At 61.7% G+C, this 21,623-nt stretch overlaps 1 protein-coding gene across 4 annotated transcripts in view; it reads left to right on the plus strand.

The window, feature by feature from the left end:
• FGFR1 (fibroblast growth factor receptor 1) overlaps positions 1-11,777 on the plus strand; it is a 28,424-nt gene extending 16,647 nt beyond the window's left edge. For 2 of the 4 annotated variants that reach the window (XM_049830897.1, XM_049830899.1), the window contains 13 exons: positions 1,739-1,862; positions 2,664-2,854; positions 4,403-4,547; positions 6,056-6,252; positions 6,824-6,969; positions 7,136-7,257; positions 7,391-7,501; positions 7,621-7,811; positions 7,957-8,079; positions 8,252-8,322; positions 8,857-8,994; positions 9,560-9,665; positions 9,781-10,435. In XM_049830897.1, the coding sequence (XP_049686854.1) occupies positions 1,739-1,862; positions 2,664-2,854; positions 4,403-4,547; positions 6,056-6,252; positions 6,824-6,969; positions 7,136-7,257; positions 7,391-7,501; positions 7,621-7,811; positions 7,957-8,079; positions 8,252-8,322; positions 8,857-8,994; positions 9,560-9,665; positions 9,781-9,957 (1,842 nt within the window). In that variant the 3' untranslated portion in view covers positions 9,958-10,435. Of the gene's footprint in view, positions 1-1,738; positions 1,863-2,663; positions 2,855-3,547; positions 3,699-4,402; positions 4,548-6,055; positions 6,259-6,823; positions 6,970-7,135; positions 7,258-7,390; positions 7,502-7,620; positions 7,812-7,956; positions 8,080-8,251; positions 8,323-8,856; positions 8,995-9,559; positions 9,666-9,780 lie in introns of all 4 variants that reach the window. The other 2 variants (XM_049830898.1, XM_049830894.1) reach the window with 2 other exon arrangements.
• The last annotated feature ends 9,846 nt before the right edge of the window (positions 11,778-21,623 follow it).

Raw genomic sequence — 21,623 nt, forward strand, 5'->3', positions numbered from 1 at the left:
ATGGGCCCCTCTGACATTCCTGTTGCAAAATAGCCCTACGGCAGTGACCTGCTTCTGGGTCATGTTTGCACCAGCTCAACCTCTGGGGGAGGGGGTGGCGGACGAAGCCAGCCTGCCTTTGCCGGCTTCGCCTAATCCCCCCGCCGGGGAGAGGGGGTCTGGGCGTCCCCGACAGGCGCGGGGGCTCCCAGGGCTGGCTGGCAGCCGTTGGATTGCCAGGGTGGAGGAGCCCCTCCAGCGTTGGCAGGAGCTGTGCCAGCAGCCTGGGGGTACCAGCTTGGTGGGGAGGGTGCCCTGGCCCACGTACGGGGGCCACATTCGCTCCCTGAGCTGGGCAGGGGGCTGCAGCGCTGCTCACCCAGCACCCGCGGGAGGTCCAGGCTGTAGGGTGGGATGGGGGCTCAGCTTTTCTCTTCTCATGGCTCCGGTCCTGCAGCGGGGTTGCTGCTGCTGCAGAAGAGCCTTAGTGGTGGAACCAGCATGCCAGGACCCCCAAGCTTCATCCCTTCCCAAAGGAGAGGGCGGACCACACTTCTCCAGCATGGGGGGCTGCTATCGTGCTGGCAGCAGCTGCAGCCCAGGGACCCCTCCGGGTCACCCTACGAGGGAACACCACCCCTATTTTTCATCTCTCAGTTAGTTTTCTGGAGCAGAGCTGCAGTCTGCACGGGGCTCATACCCCTCGGTGGGTGTCTCCCCAGGTGGGACCCCCGAGCCAGCCCGGCTGGGTGCTGCGGGGCCACGGCTTTGGGCACTCGCTCGCCACCCAGTCGTGCGCCGCGTTGCGCAAATGGGATCCGGCCGTGGTCCTGCGTGCCGCGGGCTCCAGCCAGGTGCCAGGGACACGCATCAGGAATGCGGCCACGTCACGGCTCTGGGCTCTGTGTAGCACGTCCCAGAGAGGGATGCGGGCTCACAGGCAGGGAGGAGAGGGGCTGCTGGCAGCACCGCGGCTCCCCGGACGGTGACAGCACGATGCCCTGGATAGCTAATGGGGCTGAAATGCGGGACTGTGGAAATAACCAGTTTCCAGTAGGGAGGAGGAATGCGGCCGCCCCGGCAGGGAGCAGGGCTTTAGGGAGGTCTTGCCAGGAGGAGCCACAGCCAGAGCTGGCAGCAGCAGGGGCTGGGCGTAGGAAAGCCGTCCCTGTGCCCCGTGGCCAGGAGGGACCTGGGGAGCGCTGGCAGCCCAGCTGAGCCGCCGGGACCCGTCCCAGATGAAACACGCCTGGGTCAGCAGCACCCACGGACGTGCCCCGGGTGCACGGTGTAAAACGCTCAGGCTGCGCCCTGCCTGCTGACCGGCACGGTGACCTCTCGCCGGCGGGGCTGGCCGTGGGGAGCAGCGCGGGTCCGAGCCCCGGGGCCAGCCAGGGGAAGCAGCTCTTCCCGGACGGCAGCGGCAGGGGAACAATGCCGGTCTGTTCCCTCCGCACGCTGGGGCCAGCAGAGAGGGGTGTCCCTGCGCACCGGGCGAGCCCATCACGCTCAGCTCACAACATCTGCTTCTCGGCGCAGTTGGCTCCGTGGCGAGGCTGTCCTGGGACAGCTGGGAGCAATTACGGTCCCTCTGTAGGAAAGGGGAAAGGTGACCTCAAAGGGAGATTTATGTCCTGCCTATACGGCGGGGGCCGGGGGGCTGAGCCAGCTCTGACGTGAATGGGAACGAGGGCTGGTGTGCTCCAGCCCGACGGCGCTTCGCACGTAACAAGCTCTGTCGTCATCCCCGTGCCCCCAGGTCCGCTACGCAACCTGGAGCATCATCATGGATTCGGTGGTGCCGTCCGATAAGGGCAACTACACGTGCATCGTGGAGAACAAATACGGGAGCATCAACCACACCTACCAGCTGGATGTCGTGGGTGAGGAGCGCGGGGCTGGGAGGGCAAACCCCGGGTCCCCGTCCGTCCCACCCTCCCCGAGCAGAAACGGGTGCTGCACCCTGCAAAGATGGGGATGGGGAACGCTCACGGGCACGGGGCACGCTCGCCGTCCCCGCGGCCGCCCGCCCCGGTGCGCACCTCTGCGGCACAGCGGGTCCGCGAGGAGGAGGCGAGGCGGAAGGTTCACCTCAACCCGTTCTGGGGATTTTTAATTGTGGTGGAAATAATTTCATAGACCAGACAGAAACTTTTTCTAATCGCCTTATTAGCCATAATTCCCAGCTGGGAAGGCTGGTCTGAGCAGTTCCACATGTGGAGCTGCTCTAAATGCCAGTAAATGAACCATTAAAAATGTGATTTAATTTGATTACACTGAGCAAACTGAAGGGAACAGTCAGCGAGGTGAACAAAGGGGTTTGTTAATGCTGACTCACCACAGTGGCAGCCGCTTTGTTAACGGCCGGGGCCCTCGTTAGGTTTGTTTGACCTCTGACCCCGCCGAATAGGTACTGATGTCCCCGTCCCCGCGCAGGGATTTCACCTGTCCCTGTCCCCAGCCCCTCCTGGCTGCTCTCACCCCACTGCGGGGGGAGGCCCCCGGGGAAGGGGATGCCACGGCTCTGCTGGGTGCATCAGTGCCCCCCCCCCCCAGCCGGGGGTCCTCGTGATTCGGGGGGACCGCAGGGTGCACCCCTGGGCAAAGCAGGTGCTTCCCCAAGGGCGGGTGGCAGAGCACCCCGATCCCCTTCGTAAGGTGCCCCATCTCCCCGGGTCCTGCAGAGCGGTCCCCGCACCGGCCCATCCTGCAGGCAGGGCTGCCTGCTAACAAGACGGTAGCCCTGGGCAGCAACGTGGAGTTCGTCTGCAAAGTCTACAGCGATCCCCAGCCCCACATCCAGTGGCTGAAGCACATCGAGGTGAACGGCAGCAAGATCGGCCCCGACAACCTGCCCTACGTGCAGATCCTGAAGGTAAAGCCGCACGCCGGGCTGCTCCAAACCCACGTCCCCGCAGGTTTGCCCGTCCCGTGGGGCAGGAGCGGGGCAGTGGGAGCCGTGCGGGATGATGGTGGCCACGCTGCCTGGTGGGCGAGAGGAGCCACCTGCGGCTGGGGACCACCGGCTGGCAGCCCCAGAGCCGTCACCAGCCTGCCCAGCTCGGTGCTGGGGTGTCCTGGAGGAGTACGGGCTGAGAGGTGGGCAGGGAGGGCTGCCCGGCTCCGCGGCTGCGTAACGGGGAGCGCAATCCCGTGGAAGCCCTAAAGGCACGCGCCGTGGGGCTGGTTGGGGCTAGCCCGGAGAGCGAGAATGGCGCTGGAGGTGGGGAGCTGAGCCCCTGATCTGTCCCAGCACGAGCAGCTCCCTCTGCACACACCAGCGGTCCTGCTCCCAGTGAGTAAACCGGCTGCTGTGCAAACCCCCGGAGCTCGCAGCCGTCCCCAGCCGTGCTCCTGGCCGGCTTGCAGGATTACAGCCCCATGACTGTCTGCCCCTGTCTCCCGTGACCCCCATCCCCGTGCACAGCCCCATCCCTCCCACCGGGCAGCGGGTACCGGGCGGGGGGGGGGGAGCAGCCCCCCGCACCGGCAGAGCCGGTGCTGATGCTCCGGGTGCTGCCCGTTTCTGACCGCGTCATTGTGACTCCATGTTGTTGGTCTGTTCCAGCACTCGGGGATTAATAGCTCTGATGCGGAGGTGCTGACCCTGTATAATGTGACAGAGGCGGAGAGCGGGGAGTATGTTTGTAAGGTTTCCAATTATATTGGCGAGGCCAACCAGTCTGCGTGGCTCACTGTCACCAGACCTCTGGCAAAAGGTAATCGGAAGAACGCCCGGCGGGGTGTTTCCTTGGACCGTCAGTCCCCGGCGGTGGAAAACAAAACTCTGGGCTCTCTTGTTTCTGCTGTGTTTCTGGTGCGACAAGCCATGGAAAAATACTCAGCGGGGCCGGCTAGGTTTTGTGCTCTGTGTGTGTGTGTGTCCCGATGTTTCCCCTGTGTGCTTCCCACCCCGTCACGCAGACACCGGGACTGCCCGGGTACCTGGTGGGTCCGGCACCACCAAACCCGGGTCCCTGCGGGTGCTGCCATCGGGCCAGCCCGCACCTTCGCACCCAGCCCGGCCACCCCGTCTGCACGTGGCTGGGGACGACACGGTGCTGCATCCCCCGTCTGTGCTGCCCTCCTGTCTCCAGCCTCCCGTCTCCGTCCTCGTGCCTCCCCGTGTCGTGCAAGTCAACCAGCCGGCTCTGCCTGAGGTTTATTTTTCCATGTGGCCCATTGCCAGCATGTTCAGATGGGCAGGACACTCCGTTTGGTGAAGGGTTTTTAACCAGCATCTCCTTAGGTCCGCCTGGATGAGTGGTCATCCTGAGGGTCTCTCTAGCAGGTCTGCAGTGGTCTCTGTCTGCTCCCCGGGGGTCTGGCAAATGAGACTGGGCTCTCCCTCCTCTCTGGCCTCCTTCCCAGAAGATCTCATGTCGTTTGCTTCTCCGTTTTTTGCTTCCATTTTTCCTTCTAGACGGCTGGCGTTAACACAACAGACAAAGAAATGGAAGTCCTTCACTTAAGGAATGTCTCATTTGAGGATGCTGGGGAGTATACATGTTTGGCGGGTAATTCTATTGGGATCTCCCATCACTCTGCATGGTTGACAGTTCTCGAAGGTATATACTCCTCTTCCTCTCCCTTTCCTCCCTCCTTTCCAATGTATGCATTGTGGTCCGGGAGAGAGCGCTTCCCAGCCCCTGCCCACCCGGTGCTGGTTAACTTGCAGCAGGAGATCTGCAGGGCTGCTCTCAGCAGCCGGAGCGGGATGGAGCACACGTCCCCCCGCTGTGTGCCCCCCTTTCAGCCCCCGATTGGGGTCTGCCCCCCCATCGCTCTCTCCCTGGCCCAGGCAATGCATACCCAGGGGAATTTAACCAGGGGCTGCTCCGCTGGAGCAGGACGGTCCTGTGCCCCGGGGCAAGGCCAGCGCTGCCTGTGCAGGGGGGCACAGAGCACCCGGGTGGCAGCGGGATTTGGGGGGGGGGGGGGGGGGTCCTGGCAGCGCTGCCTGCGTGCCTGCCGGGGAGCTGGCCTTGCCCTGCGGCACAGGACCCGTGCCGGGGCTGTGTGTCGCTTCTGCTGTGCTGCCGGGGACGGCTGCCCCAGTCCCCATTGATGCTGCTCCTCGGGCATCAATGCTGCACGGACCAAAGCCTGATAACAGCAGCCGGGAAAGTTTTTGGGGTACTGCGTGGTTGTTGCTTTTCAGTCAAAAACTTTCCCCGTTATCAGTCGCTGCTTTATCAGCCGGGTGTGCTCGGAGGTGGGACAGAAATCTTTGACTCCCTCTTACACCTCTCTCTGAGGCTCTGTTCTTTGGGGGGGGGGGGGTCAGGTTAGGGGTGCTGCCGAGGGGGGTGCAACGACAGCTCCCATCCTGCCAGATTCACCACGGTTTGCGGCCACGCTGGACTGTGCCGCTGTGCTCTGAGCCGTTCACGGCACTGACACCTCCTCTGCCACCGACGGCCACCAAAGCGGGGTCTGCTCCGCAGCACGGCGGGGACGGGACCCTCCTCCCTGCCAGCCCAGGGGTCCCACGGCAGATCCCTGCCACTGGAGGTGCTTCTGGCTGCTCTACCCTGCGCTCTCCCCGGTCGTTATCAATAACGCCTGGACTCCCACAGCCCCGGGCACTGCTGGACAGCCCCCACCATCCCACCATCCTCAGGGTAGCCCCCAGACCCCGAGAGACTTGCAGCTCCAAGCGCAGGCAGAACATAGCAGCTGGGAAGGGGACCCGTCCCTGCAGCGTGGTATGGGCGAGCAACCCCAGGCCCCAGGCGAGGGGCACGGGCCACGTCCCCCCCACTTCACGCCTTTCTCAGTCGACCCCTTCCCAGCCCAGGGCCCCATCCCGCCCCAGTCGCGTGCCTGCGGACGCGGCGGAGTCGTTCCACGGCCACGGGGGTGAGGAACCCGGGGGTCCACGCACACCTTCCCCACCGGGGTGGGCGGGCAGCCCCCCTGGTCCTTGCTGCCTGCTGCACCGAGGCCTCTGGCGATGCAGAGCGTGTCCCTGCCGAGCATGGGGAGGAGCCGGGGGGGCTTCCCCCCAGCACCGCTCCGCTCCTGGCTCCTCGGTGGGCTCACGGGTGCTAACGCCCTGTTCGTGCCGACCCAGCTATTGAAGACACCCCGGCCATGATGACGTCCCCCCTCTACCTGGAGATCATCATTTACTGCACCGGGGCCTTCCTCATCTCCTGCATGGTGGTGACCGTCATCATCTACAAGATGAAGAGCACCACCAAGAAGACGGACTTCAACAGCCAGCTGGCCGTGCACAAGCTGGCCAAGAGCATTCCTCTGCGCAGACAGGTAACAGAAAGTAGAGAGGGGGTTTGTTTGCGCTTACTGCCCCTCCTGGGAGACCTGTCCTTCCCGTGGTGGGGAGGTTCTGGATGAGGATGGATCGGGGGGAGACCCAGGTGCTGCACATGCAACCCTCTCCAGCCTTGTGCCCGGGCATGGCACGGCGTGGGGACCGTCCGTGGGTCCTGCCCCGGACTGGCAGCACAGCGAGCAGGGGGGGCTGCACAGCCCCTCCTCGCCCCCAGCTCGGCGCAGCTCAGCGGGGGCGATGAGGAGGACCAGAAGGATTTACAACAATTGAAATTTTTGAGCAGAAGAACTTGTTTTACACGCTGAGGAGACAGGAGGACTCCCAGGCTGTATATTTTGTGGTATCAGCATGCCAGGAATTAATTAAAACCCACTTAGTCCAGGTCCAATATGGAAGCAGCACAGATGGGGCCCCATGCCTGCAGGCAGGGGGGGCTGCGGGCAGGGTCGGGGTGCGAAGGCTCCTGGTCATCATCTCCCTCCCAGTGGGGGCAGCCGGCCGTGGCCCCCGGCACTGCATGAAGGTAACCCACGGTCCCCACTGCAGGTGTCGGCCGACTCCAGCTCCTCCATGAACTCGGGCGTGATGCTGGTCCGGCCCTCACGGCTCTCCTCCAGCGGCACCCCCATGCTGGCTGGCGTCTCTGAGTACGAGCTCCCCGAGGATCCACGCTGGGAATTACCCCGGGACAGGTGAGGTCGCATCCCCGCTGCGTGAGCTCTGCCCTGGGGACGAGCTGCTGGAGCAGCCACGGGTGGGAGCGTGGTGGTGCTGCTGATGCCGTTTGCCAATGCCGGTGACCGACCGGCTTCCCCCCGTGGCCGCCGGCCCCCGCGTCAGGGTCTCTTCTCCCACCAGGCTGATTCTGGGCAAGCCCCTGGGAGAAGGCTGCTTCGGGCAGGTGGTGCTGGCAGAAGCCATCGGCCTCGACAAGGACAAGCCAAACCGGGTGACCAAGGTGGCGGTGAAGATGCTCAAGTGTAAGCGGTGGCGAGAAGGGGGGGTCCCGGCACGATGCCACGGTCCTGGCTGGGGCCGGGTGTGTGCAATGTGGGGGGGGGGGGACCCAGCCTGGCCCCCCCACCCTGACCGCTGCCTTCTCCGCCGCTTTAGCCGACGCCACGGAGAAGGACTTGTCCGACCTCATCTCTGAAATGGAGATGATGAAGATGATCGGCAAGCACAAGAACATCATCAACCTGCTGGGAGCCTGCACGCAGGATGGTGAGGGCGCGAGCAGGGAGGGGGTGTCCGTCTGCGTGCCGGGAGGGGGCTGACCCTGCACCCACGGGGTCGGGAGTCCCCGCTCCGTGGTCCGACCGCTCATCCCGCCATCCCTGCAGGACCCCTTTACGTGATCGTGGAGTACGCCAGCAAGGGCAACCTGCGGGAGTACCTGCAAGCCCGGCGGCCCCCCGGCATGGAGTACTGCTACAACCCTACCCGCGTCCCCGAGGAGCAGCTCTCCTTCAAGGACTTGGTCTCCTGCGCCTACCAGGTGGCCCGAGGCATGGAGTACCTGGCCTCCAAGAAGGTGAGGAGCTCCCAGGGGGCCATGGTGGGATGGGAAGCCCGGCGGCTGGGCTTGGGGGGGATGCACCCTTCCCTCCCAGCCCGTTTCATCGTGGGGAACCGTCCGGGGGCTCTGGGGACCGCCTGACGGCCCCGCGCTCGGTCAGTGCATCCACAGGGACCTGGCGGCCAGGAACGTCCTGGTGACCGAGGACAACGTGATGAAGATCGCCGACTTCGGTCTGGCCCGTGACATCCACCACATAGATTACTACAAGAAGACGACAAACGTGAGTGGTGGGCGAGGGGCTTCGGCGGGGTGGGCGAAGGCAGCACCACGCTTCTTGCCGGGGATGCCCCAACCCGTGCGGGTGATACCACGGGTGTGCAGGGCTGCCCTGACCAGATCCCCCGCTCCCTGGTGCCGGCACGGAGCTGATGTGGGGCTTTTCTGTGTCCCAGGGTCGTCTGCCGGTGAAGTGGATGGCCCCAGAGGCTCTGTTCGACCGAATATACACTCACCAGAGCGACGTGTGAGTAGCAGCCACGGGACCCGTGCTCCCTGCCCAGCTTCACCAGCGGTGGGCTGCGGCGAGGGGAGACAGGGAGCCAGAACTGCCGGTGCAGGGGGAAACCCTCGCTCGTCTGCTGGGTGCTCTGCTGTGAGCTGGGGGACGTGGCCCTTCTTGGCCACCCCATCCAGCAACGCTCTTGCTGCCTGCGTCGCTGCCTGCATCTCGCAGCATCCTGCTGAGGTTGTGTCCCACCCTGCCGCAGCTCACGTAGCAGCGCCCGCTGGTGAACACGATACGTGCCATGGCAAAGTGCACCAGATGTGATTCGTCTTCCATTTAATGAAAATATAATTAGCGTCAGCAGACAAAATATTTTGAATCCAAATTATATTTGGCGCTGGGACTCGTTTGTCTTGCAGAGCGCATCAAAGCTCTTAGTGCTTGTCCCTCCCAGCAAACGAACTTCTAACTGTACCCAAAGCTTTGAAGTGGGGGCGTCAGCTCCACGGGAGCCGGGTGCCCCAGCGTCTGCCCTGTGTTTGCCCCGGGCAGGTGGTCCTTCGGCGTGCTGCTGTGGGAGATCTTCACGCTGGGCGGCTCGCCCTACCCCGGCGTGCCGGTCGAGGAGCTCTTCAAGCTGCTGAAGGAAGGTCACAGGATGGACAAGCCCAGCAACTGCACCAACGAGCTGTGAGTGCAGCGCTCGACCGGGCAAGAGGGGGATGCTGGCACCCCAATTCCCCCCGCTCAGCCGGGGATGGACACACTTGCCCTCCCTGCGCCCCCAGAGCCTGGGCTGCAGCGGCAGCGCGGGGTCGGGCCCCCCCCGGTGCGACCGCCCGGCCCAGGGTGCAGGCAGGTGCAGGGTGGGGGGACAGGCAGATGTTCAGAGTTACTTTCCCAGCAGTTCCCAGCCCTGCAAAAACATCAGCTCAATCTGTTTGCAATAATCAACATCTCCCTTCGTTATTTCTCGGCAGCAGTGAATCCCAGGATGACCCCAGAGCAGGCACTAGCTTAGCTCCCCGTACATCCTCCTCCCAAAACAGCCCTGTGTCCTTCCCAGCGCCCGGGAGGGCGGGTGGGGAGTTCCCTTCCACGCAGGGGATTAGCCCTGAATCCACAGAATAGCGTATTTGCTGGCCACGGGTCCCAGCCCGAGTGCCGGCGGCCGTCCCTGGGTGCTGCTCCGCTCCTGTGGGTGGGGGGGTCGGGGAGCTCCGGCTCAGCCCTCGCCTCCCCTCCGCCCTGCCAGGTACATGATGATGCGGGATTGCTGGCACGCCGTCCCCTCCCAGAGACCCACTTTCAAGCAGCTGGTGGAAGACCTGGATAGGATCGTGGCCATGACCTCCAACCAGGTAGGAGAGGCAGCACCCACGAGCCCCCACCTGCACCCACCCTGCCTGGGGCTGGCACTCCCCGGGGGATGCCCGGTCCCCTCCTGAGCCCATCCTCGGGGTTCATCCCTCCCAGGAGTACCTGGACCTCTCCGTGCCGCTGGATCAGTATTCTCCCGGCTTCCCGGACACCCGCAGCTCCACCTGCTCCTCGGGAGAGGACTCTGTTTTTTCTCACGACCCTCTTCCGGACGAGCCGTGTCTTCCCAAGTTCCCCCCTCAGCACACCAACGGTGGACTGAAGCGACACTGAGGGTGGCACTGCCAGCAGGGACTGCCATGCCATGCCGTGCCGTGCCGTGCCGTGCCGTGCCGTGCCCGTGCCCACGGGCTGCCGGCGGACGCTGCTTTGCGCAGCCCGGTCGTGCTGAGCTATTGCAGAAAGGGTTCAGAGACACAACCGTAGCATCTCACGTAACCAAAACCACCCACCTCTCATGCCAGCTTCTCCTGCCGCCTTAGTTGTGAGCTCTCTGCAGCCCAAAGGTTTTGTTCTGGTGTTTTTTGGGGTGTTTCCTTTTTTTTTTTTTAAAAAAAAACAAAACTCTTTTCCATGAAGTCTGTGCTTGGATATTTCCACTTGGTTAAGCTGAAATCCTGTCCTGTGGGCAGCACCCTGCCAGGGAGCCAGCCACCCTTCCCGGGACGGCACGTCCTGGCAGGACCTGGAGAGCCGGGCTTATCTACGACTCGGAGAACTCGCGAAGCCGAGACCAGCGCCGGTTTTCTGCAGCCGTGCGAGCCGGGGAGCGTCAGCGTGCCAGAAGCCTCGCCGGCGCGGGAATCCTGCCAGCACGGCGCTTGCTGCCCGAGATGCTCTGGGGCTGGCCCCGCAGCTCAGCAGTGCCAGCACCGATGGGCTTTGCTGACCAAACCCCTGGTACCTTGGAAGTCGGAGACGCAGCGTATACATTGCTCAGCACTGATAATAGAGGCAGCCAAATACACCAGTGCTAAAAAAAGTCCTGTGTACATAACTAAAAATATGTATAAATATGAATATATATTTACATGTCTTTTTAAAAGGGTTGTTACCAGAGATATACCAGTTTGGTAGTAAGGTACTAGTGGCTGGTAGATATCAGTTGCTATAAAAAAAAAAAGTTCATATATTTTGCTACTTTTGCTGTTTTTATTTTTTTAAATTATGTTCTAAACCTATTTCAGTTTAGGTCCCTCAATAAGAATTGCTGCTGCTGCTTCAGTTTTATATGGGGTTGTATTAAACAATAATAATAATGTGTCGATGCCTTTTGGGAATACGTTGTCATTACGTGCCTGGCCTTTCCCTGGCCCCTGCTTCCCCCCCCCCGCACCCTCCCGGGGTTCTGGCAGGGCTGGGGCCGGGCATCGCCTGCCAAGTGCCCGCGGCACCATATTGGTGCGTGGGGTGCCGGGGCGCAGGCGTGCCCTGTGGTTTTGGCAGTGCCGGCGAGGGGTCGGGACGGTGCCCTGGGGAGGGGGCTGCAGCCCCTGTCCCGGCGGTTGGGCTTCCCTTTGGGAAGGAGCCGGGGGACATGGGGTCACGCACGTCCCCATGCTGGTCCCCCGAAGCACCGGGACACCGGAGCTGTGCCGTGTGGCACCAACCCCTCCAGCCCGGCTCGGTGCCCGGTCCCAGCCCCGCTGTGCCCTGGCTGGGGGGGCTGCACCCCCCTGCGCAGCCCCCGCTCCCCGGGCGATGCCCGCCAGTGCCTTACCGGCGCCCGGGGGAGCGTCCTCGTCCGGGGCATCGTGCCACCCGGCTCTGCCCGTCCGTGCCCACCGGTCTCCGTCCCGGAGGCGGTTGCGGTGCCCGGCTGCTTGAGCTCTGCTCTGCGGAGCTGGTGCCGGTTTGCTGTGCCCGGGAGGTCGGGGCATTTCCCTGGCCGGGGGCAGCCCCTCGTCGGGGAAGGGGCTACGTGTGCCCCCCCTCCCTCCCTGTCGCTGGCATTGAGACTCCAGAGCCAGGACGCTATTACTTGAAAAGTTTATTTTGCCTTTGTATGGAGAAATATTATTTGTTGTAAACTCTTCTGTAATGAATCTGGAATTCTTGTAATTATTAAAGACTTTAACCGAGACTTTGCCAGCCATGACCCCGTCCCTGGGCGGAGGGGGTGGGGGGGGAGATGCTCTGGGCTGGCGGGCGATGGGGAAGGGGCTGTAAGGGGTCTGGGCACTAACGCTCATCCAAGCAACTGGTTTGGGAAAACGACATTTGGAGAGTAGCGAGGAAAGGCGGCTGGTTTTGTGGGAACTCTGTTTTCATGGCTCCAACATTCCCCATAAAAGTATTCTCCCATTCAACAACTCAAACCCAGTTGCCTCCTTTTTGCAACCAAAACAACGCATGCGCAACTCTGATACTGTCAGAAAGTGTCGCCTGGTGGGTCCCTTCCTGGGGGTGACACCCCCCCCCCCCCGCCAAGGGACTGGGTCCCACTGACCTGCGGGTGAGGACCCTGCAGGAGGTGCCACCACCCCCATGGGCTCTGGGTGACGCAGCCCCCCCCAGCGGGGCTGGGGCCGTGGGGGTCCAGCCAGGCAGCCGTCCCCTCCTGACAAAACCGCTGCAGCTCTGGTTCAATCTCTCCACTTTTCCAGTCTTTTTTTCTCTTCTCAGGAAGAAGCCAGTGCCAGCCCCAGCCTGTTTGCATTTAAATTTGACCTGCTGCCTCCAGAAACCGCTGGCCCTGGGAAAGGCATTTCATCGCCCAAGAAGCCTGGGTCAGTTAAAGATACTGCCGAGGACCCTCAGTCGGGGCATCACGGGGGCATCCTGCGCCCCACGGCCCCCCGAGCTGCTCGGGCGTGCGGGGTCCAGGCAGGGGTGCTGGGTGGTGGCTAACACAGGGGGGGCAAGAGGCTGCCAGCCCCTTTACAGAGCACTTAAATAGTTAAGATGAATGGCTGCAGCATCATCGGCCTCACTGGCCCTTTTAAAAGCATCTGCTTGTTGCTATTTTCCTGTGTAAATTAAATCGATCAGCTGTGCTCAGCCCCCCCCCCCCCCTCCTAAATTAAGTAGAGCTTTTAATCAAGTGATTTATGTTGAATTCACAGTCCTGGATTAAACTCGCAGCACAGGCAGCCGGGAGCGGGGGGAGCGGGGCTGGGGGTCTCCATAAATCACCGCTCTCCCTGGGACTGACTTGGCAAGGCGGTGGGGAGAGATGGAGCTCGTGTTTACATCATCAGAAACTGCTGCTATCACAATCTTCTGCTCATTTCCTGAGGTTACCAGGAGGGCAATTAAATATGATAATAAGCAGAGCAACTCCAGCAGCGCTGCTAATGCACACTGCAGGGCTGGGAAAGGGCTGGGCACGCACAGCCTGGTGCCCTCTTTGCATCCCCTCGGGGACCCAGTGCCCTGGGCATGGACAGTCCGGTCCCTCTGGCAGAGCGCTGGGAATACTGTGCTGCCTTTCGTGGGGTTGAAGCTCTGGAGGTCTGGAGGGACGGTGCTGCTTGGATGCTGGTCTCGGAAATCTGGCTCCTCTCTGCCCTTCCCGGTACGGCATCCTCTTTGCATGGGCAACTCCAGGAGATAGAGATACCCCAAAGCTGGTGTCAGCACCCTTCACTCGCAGAGGGTGGCCGCCAAACAACCCCGTATGGAGCAGGACCCCGAGCTATCAGCCCCGAGGGTGGCAGCAAGCCCAGGACAAGGCTGCAGGAGCTTATCCTGCAACCCCTGTGCGGGACACCCCGGCAAGCCCTGCTCAGGGCTGCACAGGCACCTGCGGGACCAAAGCCGTCCGCATCGCCCAACGCTGCTGGGTCCCTGCCCGGGGGGTGCCTGTGACCCCTCCAGCACTGCCCAGCACCGGGTCTTCCCCACTACAAGTGAAATTAGGAGGTAAGTGGGATGGGGTCCCTCGGGAAATGACCCCAAAACAACGGGGCATCCGGAGTCACTGCCTGCGGGACCCCCCCCCAAGAGGGTGGCTGGGGACACTGGGCATTGGTGGCTGCCGAGCGCTCAGCCCACGATGGCGTGTTTGGCTCTCACAGCATCCTTTGTCTCTTCCACTCCTCGCCTTCCTCTTTCTCTCCTTTTAAAGCCCTCCGGCTGTGCAGGACCGAGACAATCTCTTGGCTCGGGCCCAGGACCTGGCTGCTCTGCTCAGCACAGAGCTGGGCTTTGTCCGCTTGCCAGCCGTGGCAGGAAACCTTTGCAATTCCACCTTGATGCGTGGTCCCACGGTCCGGCTCCTGGAGCACGGCTCAGCGGGTTCGTGGGGAGCGACCCCCCCACCCAGGGCCATCACCGCCCCCGGCCGCCCCGTACATCCCACCCAGCTGCAGGGTCAGCACCGCTGCAAGGCAGCAGGAGGGGGTCCGGCTCCAATCACCCCCCCCCCCCCTCCCCGCCGGCCACCCACAGCTGAGCAAAGATGGAGCCAGATGTGCGCAGCTGTGACGGAGGCAACCTGCGAGGGGGCATGCGGCTCCCCCCAAAATCTTCACTCAGGCGAGTGTGGTGGGCAGAGGGGTGCCGGCATCCCTTGGCACCGCACGGTCCCACGCAGTCACTGTCGCAGCATGGCCGATGGTGAGCAGAGCCGGGAAGAGGTCGTGGTGGCGAAGCTGGGGCAGCTTTCCAGGCGTAAATTGCTTCCTTGCGAGGGAATAACCTTGCCCCCCCCCCCCTCAAAAGGTGGGGGGCTGCCGAGCGGAGACTGTGGGAGCGGGGCCACGGCCGTGGTCCCCACCAGCCATCATCATCATCAGCCTAGGGCTCGGAGCGGTGCTCCCCAAAACCCCAGGGATGTCCATGAGTGGTTGCCCCTTCTTGCAGCGTCATCCGTGGGGTGGATGCAGGGGGGCTGCGAAGCAGGGGCAGAGGAGGGCAGCTCTGGAAAGGGGCCACTCGCACATGGGGTCTGTGCCCCGTGCCCTGGGGGGGCCGCCCAGTTCTGCAGTGGCTGTCGGTGTCCTGGCACGCATCCCGGCTCCGGCCGCACCGGCCGCTCGGGTCCTCCCGAGGTGGGAACTTGGCACGGCTCTCGGCGAGGCTCCCCTGCTGCACATCACCGCCCTGACAGCTCGCGCACCAGACCCTGTCAAACACCACGGATCGGCTTCATTTCATCCAAACAAAACATCAGTTATGAACCGGGGCAGCTGCCCACAATTCCTGCTCCTGTGCGGTGGGCTCCGAAGGGATCCTGCACCCTCTGCACCCCTGCCTGCTGCCTCACTCCGCGGCTGGCCTCGTGTCACAGCTCTGGGATGGGATGCTCCCAAATCCTGAGCGCAGCCCGTGCCAGGCCGGTAGCGGCACCGCGGCTCAGCTCCAGCTGCAGGGGGAAGCCCTGCAGCAGGGGCAGGGGATGAGCATCCCCCCCAGCATCCCCGCACCACGACCGGGGCTCCATCGGGTGCAGCCGGGGTGCTTGGGGGTGCGAGGATGGGCAAAGGAGGGACCGCACCATCCCCGGCAGACAAGCTGGGGACGTTGTCGTCTGCGCCCCGTAACGCTCCGCTCAAGGTTTGGCTATCGAGCCCTTGTTCTACGTTACTTGAAGCTGGTGTAAGCCTCCATCTCCTTTGTTACAAATTTATAACAGAGACAGAAAGCCTGCTAGGAATGCAGTGCTCGAATACAGGAGGCTATAAATCTCAGCCTTTGTTGTGCTTGGGCCTCACTAAATCAGTGCTTTTCCCTCTGAATATTAATCTACTATAAAAGTGCTGACCAGTGCATCTTTCCCCAACAGCTTTCTGGGGAAGAGGCTGACGCAAGGACCAAGGTTGGCTGTGGCACGGGAGACGTTTCTTACCAGCATCCAGCAGAAATCCCCCCATCGCCCAGGCAAGCCGCTGCCCCCACACCGGCACAGCGTCCGCTGGCAGGATGGCGGCAGACATGGATGCCATAAAGCCCAGCTCCAAGCTGGGAGCAGCGATAGCACGGGGATGCCCGGGGGAAGGATAAACCGGTGGAGGAGCCGGCTCTCTGAGTCGAGGGGAGGGCTGAGAGGTGTTTGGCACCAGCGTGGCTGGAAAAGCTCTCCCCACGCCAAAGCACACACGGCTTTGGATCTCTGCAGCGTTTAATTTGCCCGATGTTGCAGAACAGAATCCAGTAATTTATGGGGCTCTGCTGGGTTCGTTTCCTCCGCTCGCTCGGGGGTCGTGTAGCAAAACCGCTGACTCTCCCCTTTTTGTGCCTGTGGGGTAAGGGGGTCCCAGGAAGGCACCTGGGGTCCTGGCGTGCCAGGCAGAGCCAAAACTTGGGCACATGCCGCCGGCTCCGCAGCATCCGCAGGCGCCTGCCGAGGGTATGGGGGACCAGAGCTCTGCTCTGCAGCTTTGCAGCACAAATCCACCCGGGAAGGACTTGCCTCTCCCAGCCTAGGGGCTGGCTGCCCACGGCTGGGGGAGGAGATGGAGCTCCATCACCCTGGAAAGCCCTGCAGCAGGCAGGGACCTGCAAGGGCTGGGGGGAAGCAGCAGGGCAGGGGGGATTTTTGGTCTGAAAATGGGTTTGTTCAGAGATGTGTAAGTGGCCCAAGACTGCTCTGGGTTCATCCCCCTCTGCCTGGCTCCAGTGCCCTGCTCCCCCCCCGGGAGAAGGGTGGCTTTGTTCACAACTTGTGCTCACTTTCAGGCTAAACACCGAAGTTGGCGACCCTGCTGTGCAGCTGGGGGTCACGGCAGGAAAACCGAGGAAGAGCAAGCCCCAGCTTCCAGATCTTTCTAAATTAAAACCACAGGAGGAAAACAGACACGAAGTGACTCCTCGCACACACGCCAGCGTGGCGTGGTCACAGCAGAGCGCAGCCAGGAGGCCGGGGCCGCGGGGAGCACCTTAGCTCGCCCTTAGCTCGCCCGCGGCTGGGCGGCCGAAGCGCAGCGCCCAAGTGATGCCGCAGGCTCCCCGCCAGCTCCTCTTCGCTCTCCATCTGCAAAACCTCTCAGCAGAAGAATGCGTTGCTCCCTCCACGGCAGGCGCAGGCTGGCTCTGCCTTCGTCCCGCCCCAGGACACCTCGCCAGCCTCCTCCTCTCCCTCTGCCTCGAGCAGGGGCTGCCGGGCAGGAGCATCCCGAGGGAACCGCTGGCAGCCGGCACGGGGTCGGCACTCAGAGGGAGCAGGTAGGTAATGGGGACGGCTTGCTGCGAGCTTGCCAGGGGCTGAGCTGAGCCCCGGGGCTGGGTTGCCACCGTGGCCCTAGGTGCCAACCACTGCTTCCCATGTTAATTACTATTAATGACCATAAAACCAGCAGAGAACAGGCTTTCTCATGCTTCTGCACCTCAGCCAGGTAACTCGCAGCTCCTGACACTCTGGTGAAGCTGCCAAGGCTGCGGAGCTGAGAAGCTCGCCTGGATCTTGGGTTACCCGGGGGAAATATGCTGTGTTTAAGCCCTCCTGTTTAAGAATGGCAGCAGTGGGTGAGTTTCTGACGGCAGACGGACCCATCCCCAGCCAGAAGACATCTCTCATGCAGCGCATGATGTTCAAGGGCTGCCGGACCTTTTGGACAAAGCTGCTGCTCCTCTCTGGGCTGGTTGAGCCCAGCTGGCAAAGCAGCCACCGAAGGAGCTATTACCTGATCATTTCACCTCAAACTTCCCTAGGTGGTTGCTAAATACTGCCAGGAGGAGTTCAATCACATTCAGAAGTTGGAGCAGTCGCAGGCCTGGAACACCAGGTGGGAGAAGATGACTTCCCTCATTACATGTATTACGTGGTGTAAGATGTTCTCCTACGATGTATTTAAGGACTATCAGAGCGGCAGTCTTTCAAGGCAACATTACCTTTTTGCAGGCAATTAAGGGTATTATCTCAGTAATTTTCTGCCTACCTCTTGCACCAAGACCGGAAAAGCCCCCGACAATTTGAAATTCAACTCAAATTCTCCAAACACCCTGAAAACTTTCCAGGCTGCCAGAATAACACGGTTCTTGTCACCCAGCCAGTCTTGCCGTCGCACCGTGCAGCGCAGAGCCCAGCGCTGGGAGGGGATCCCACCCCGAGATGGGGAGGCAGAGCAGCTCGGGGGTGATGTGGGCTCCCCCAGTGCCGGCTGGGCTCTCTCTGGGGCTGGCATCCTCTTCCCGCGAGCCTGGCAGAGCTGAAGCAGCCCTGGGAGGGGGAGACACATATCTTTGCCCCTCCATGGCTAAAGGTCTCGCTGGCGGAGCTTGTTCTTCCCCAGCTGAGTCCTGACTCCCATCTGTACCAGGGCAGGAGCAAACAGCATCCCTGGGTGCTGGGAGCTGGGGCAGAGAGGTCTGCAGCGGTCAGGAGTGGGGACAAAAAAGCCTCTGTGTGGCCACGGGTGGATGTCCCAGTATGACAGTCCACTGGCTGCGTGGGGCAGATCACCACAGGGCAGGCTGAGGGCTGAACCGTGCAGCATCCCCAGAAAGGAGCATCCCAGAGGGATGAGGCCTGGGGAGCGCTTCCGAGATGTCCGCAGGGGCAGGTCTGCAGCAGCCCATCCCCAGGGACTGGGACATCAGCCTGGGTCAGCCCCAGCACCCTCCCCACCCCGTGCTCCGAGTGTGCGTGGGCAGGATGGAGCCATTTCTCCCTCTCTTGGGGACAGGATTGCTCTCGTTTGCTGGGTGACCTGACCCACGAGCTGTCGGTGATTTGCACGTTGTCACAGCCCCCCGCTGCCCCCCAGGACCTCCATGCTCTGAGTAGGACCCCTGGCAGGGGGGGTGTCTCCTCCGGCTCCCAGGCTGGGTGCACCCCAGGATGCCGAGCCCCCCTGCACTGCTCCCCCGCTGTCTGCAAAGCGGGAACAGTTCCAAAAGCAAAGCCCTGCTCCCCTCCTCACCCCCAGGACCCCCTGACTCTGCCAGAAGCCCCTGGGGAGGCAGAGCCACCCCCAGGGAGCCCTGTGCTGGGGTGGGGGGTGGGGGGGGGGCAGGTGGATGCATTTAAACCCTGAGCAGGAGAAGGGCTCCTGCCCTATAGCCTGCAGCCCCCAGAGCATCCCGGACACCACCGGTAAGTGCTCCCCAGCTTTGGGGCTGTGTGCTCTTGTTATTATATTGCTGTTCTCCAAGGAATGGATTTTTTTTTTTTTTTTTTTTTTTTTGGTGTGTGTTACTGAGGCTGTGAAATGGGCTGAGCGGGGTTTCCTCCCCGCAGCTGCTCGCTCCTGCCTCTGCCCAAGTAGCTCAGCTGCTGGCAGCAGGGGTTTCTCTGGAAATGTTGCTGGTGAACTGCTGCTGTTAACTCCCATTGCTGGCTGTTGAGAAACGCAGTGCACAGCCCTCGCCTCTCCAGAGGGCTGTGGGCATGTGCTATTACTCAAAACTCTTGTTCCCAGAGTCAGGTGTTCAGACACCCCAGATAATTCTGCTTTAGGGACTCACCTCCCTGTAGGCAGGTTAGAGAACAGGAGAGTGTTGGTTCTACAGCTCCAGAAGCAAGGACAGAAAATCCCTTCCTCCTCTGTGCTCCCGTCTCTCCCTAACAGCCCTTCCCAGGGGTGGCATGGCTTACCCTGCCCGGGCACAGGGCTGCCCGCAGCCTTGAGGCTGCTGCAACGAAGCGGTACATATTCCTCCCTGCAATCCGTGCCCAGGTAGGCTCAGGCATCCTCAGGTTTGCAACAGAGTGTTTGTACCGGTTCAAAATGCGCTTTTCTAAGCCTGTCCCTGTTGGATTGTTTACACCGAGAAACTGATGGCCTGATCCTGCTCAGCTGTTAGTGCTGCTGGCACACTGCTCCGTGTCGGGCGCAGCATTGAGGCAGAGGAAAGATGAGCTTGTTGCTGCTGTGCAGAAGGTACTCGCCGGACTCACTGCACCAGGCAGGCTTGCTTCCATGGGCTGCAAGGAGAGCAGTGGTTAGGTGCGGAGGAAACGTGTCCGTGCTGGTGATGCTTGCACAGGGGCTCACTTTTGGGGGGCCTGGGGTCAGGCACAGCTCTGGCACTGGCTCCCAGGTAGGCCGCAGGATCAGCGAGCGGGGCGGTGATGCCCACGCGTGCGTGGGAGCCTTGGGGAGCCCATCTCCAACCTGCCTGCGCCCCACCGATCGTAGGCAGCATCTCCCCCCTGCCTGCCCTGCCCACAGGCAGCACCGCAAAGAGCGGGGCTGGCTCTGCAGCGCGCACGTCCGAGTGGGTTTGTTTTGCCTCTGTTGGCTGGAACGGGTCTGGAAGCAGGGCCGGGGTCTGAGCTTTGAAGTTCAGCTGCTGCTGCTGCAGGCGTGGAGAAAACAGAAACCTTTGAAGTCTGGTTGGTGCTGAAAACACTTCATTACCCTGCGCTAGTGAATGGCTGATTCTGGGAATTTGAAATTCCTCAGCGGTGATGGGCGCCTTCAGAGGGGCTCTGTCGAGAGGGCATTTCTGGGTAACGCTGCCTCCTGTGGCTCTTAATTGCCCCTGGAAATACAAACAAATTCTCAACCAAACTTTGCCTTCCCCGACACAGACGTTGGCTTGTTACTGGAGGGTTGCGTGCAAGGACCAGACTCTCCATGTGCTGCTCTGTTGTTACAGGGCTGTAGCCAGCTCTTTAAAATGAGAAAGGGCTCACAACGCACCTCGTACATGTGGCTTTTATGTGTTGCTTGGGGAGCTGGAGCTTGAACCCAACAGGGCTGTTGGCTGGGCTTGAGCTGGAGGAGAGAGCTGCGCACAGGGCTGTTTGCCCTCCACGCTGGCTCAGGTAGCCCCAGATACTGGGGAGCAGCAAGAGCAAGCGAGATCCCAGTGCAGTTCCCAGTCTGACTTGTCTTCGCAAGATCTCGGTGTTTTTAAGACTGGTTGCTGACCGTCACTTATACTCGCGGGCAGGATCCTGCCTTAAATCCGAGGGGCTTCACCGAGAGCAGTACGAGCAGGCAGGACGGGCAAGGGGTTTTGCATCTGTTTTTAAAGGGCTTTGCAGCCTTGGGCCTGGCCCTGCGGAGCCTCAGCTCTCCGGCCGTGGGTCAACAGCCCTGCCCGCTGCCCCCCCCCCGGGATGTACCGGGATGGAGCTGGGCGAGCAGGGTGCTGGGGTGGGCGAGCAGGGTGCTGGGGCGGGCGAGCAGGGTGCTGTGTTCCCAGACAAGGCGCGTTCACTCCGCGCAGCCCATTTTGGGGTTTTTTTCGGTGCAAGAACTGGACGGTGCTGCTATCTGCCGGTGGGAAGTGGCACTGGGAGGGCTGGCAGCCCGCGGCTGTGGCTCGCTGGGGGCCCGGCCCGCCCCACGCGTGTTCGGGACAGGGGTTAAGGGTGGGCGTGCAGGTGCCAGCAGCCGTGCTGGGTGGGCTGCGGGCAGAGCCCGGAGGAGCCCGGCATAGCCCGGCCTCTGCTGCGATACCGGCAGTGGTTTCCAGCTTAGGGAAAGCAGCGGCAGAGGTTTATTTGCGTGTCTTGTACGCAGGTTAATTAACTTCACGTTGTGCTAGAAGAACACGTCCCTCGGTAATGTAAACTGCTGGCAAAGAACGGGGGTTTGGGGTGGTGTGGCAGAGCTGGAAAAATCATCCATAGCCATGGAATCGTTGTATGTGTCTGCTAGCGTGGGACAGGGATCATCTCTCAGATTGCGTTACATTAGCCAATCTATCCATCCATCCTATAGAGTCGGCTCTGGAGCCACAGTTGGATAGCTGATACCATTTGCAAACAGATCGGAGCGAGTCTCCAGCGCTGGGTCTGTGGCAGTGACCCTTTGGCTAAAGGTACCTGCTTTCCTACTTCTCTCAAAGCTACACATACAGCTCCATGAAAGCACACGCAACTTTGGCTCCTGAATTGACACAGCAGCTTCAGTAAATGGCTCAAAGATAAGTTGTTCCTAAATGCATGGCTTGGCTGGAGTTGTCTCAGTCCCCACAGCAATAGGTTATTCAAGCTTTTTTCACTGCCATTTCTTCTCTTTTGCACTTCAAGAAATCCCATCCACGGTTACACCAAGCTTCCTTACCTCATCAAAAATACTAATTTTCCTCCTGTCTGTGAC

The sequence above is a fragment of the Accipiter gentilis genome, chromosome 28 (assembly GCF_929443795.1).
Source record: "Accipiter gentilis chromosome 28, bAccGen1.1, whole genome shotgun sequence".
NCBI lineage: Eukaryota > Metazoa > Chordata > Aves > Accipitriformes > Accipitridae > Astur > Astur gentilis.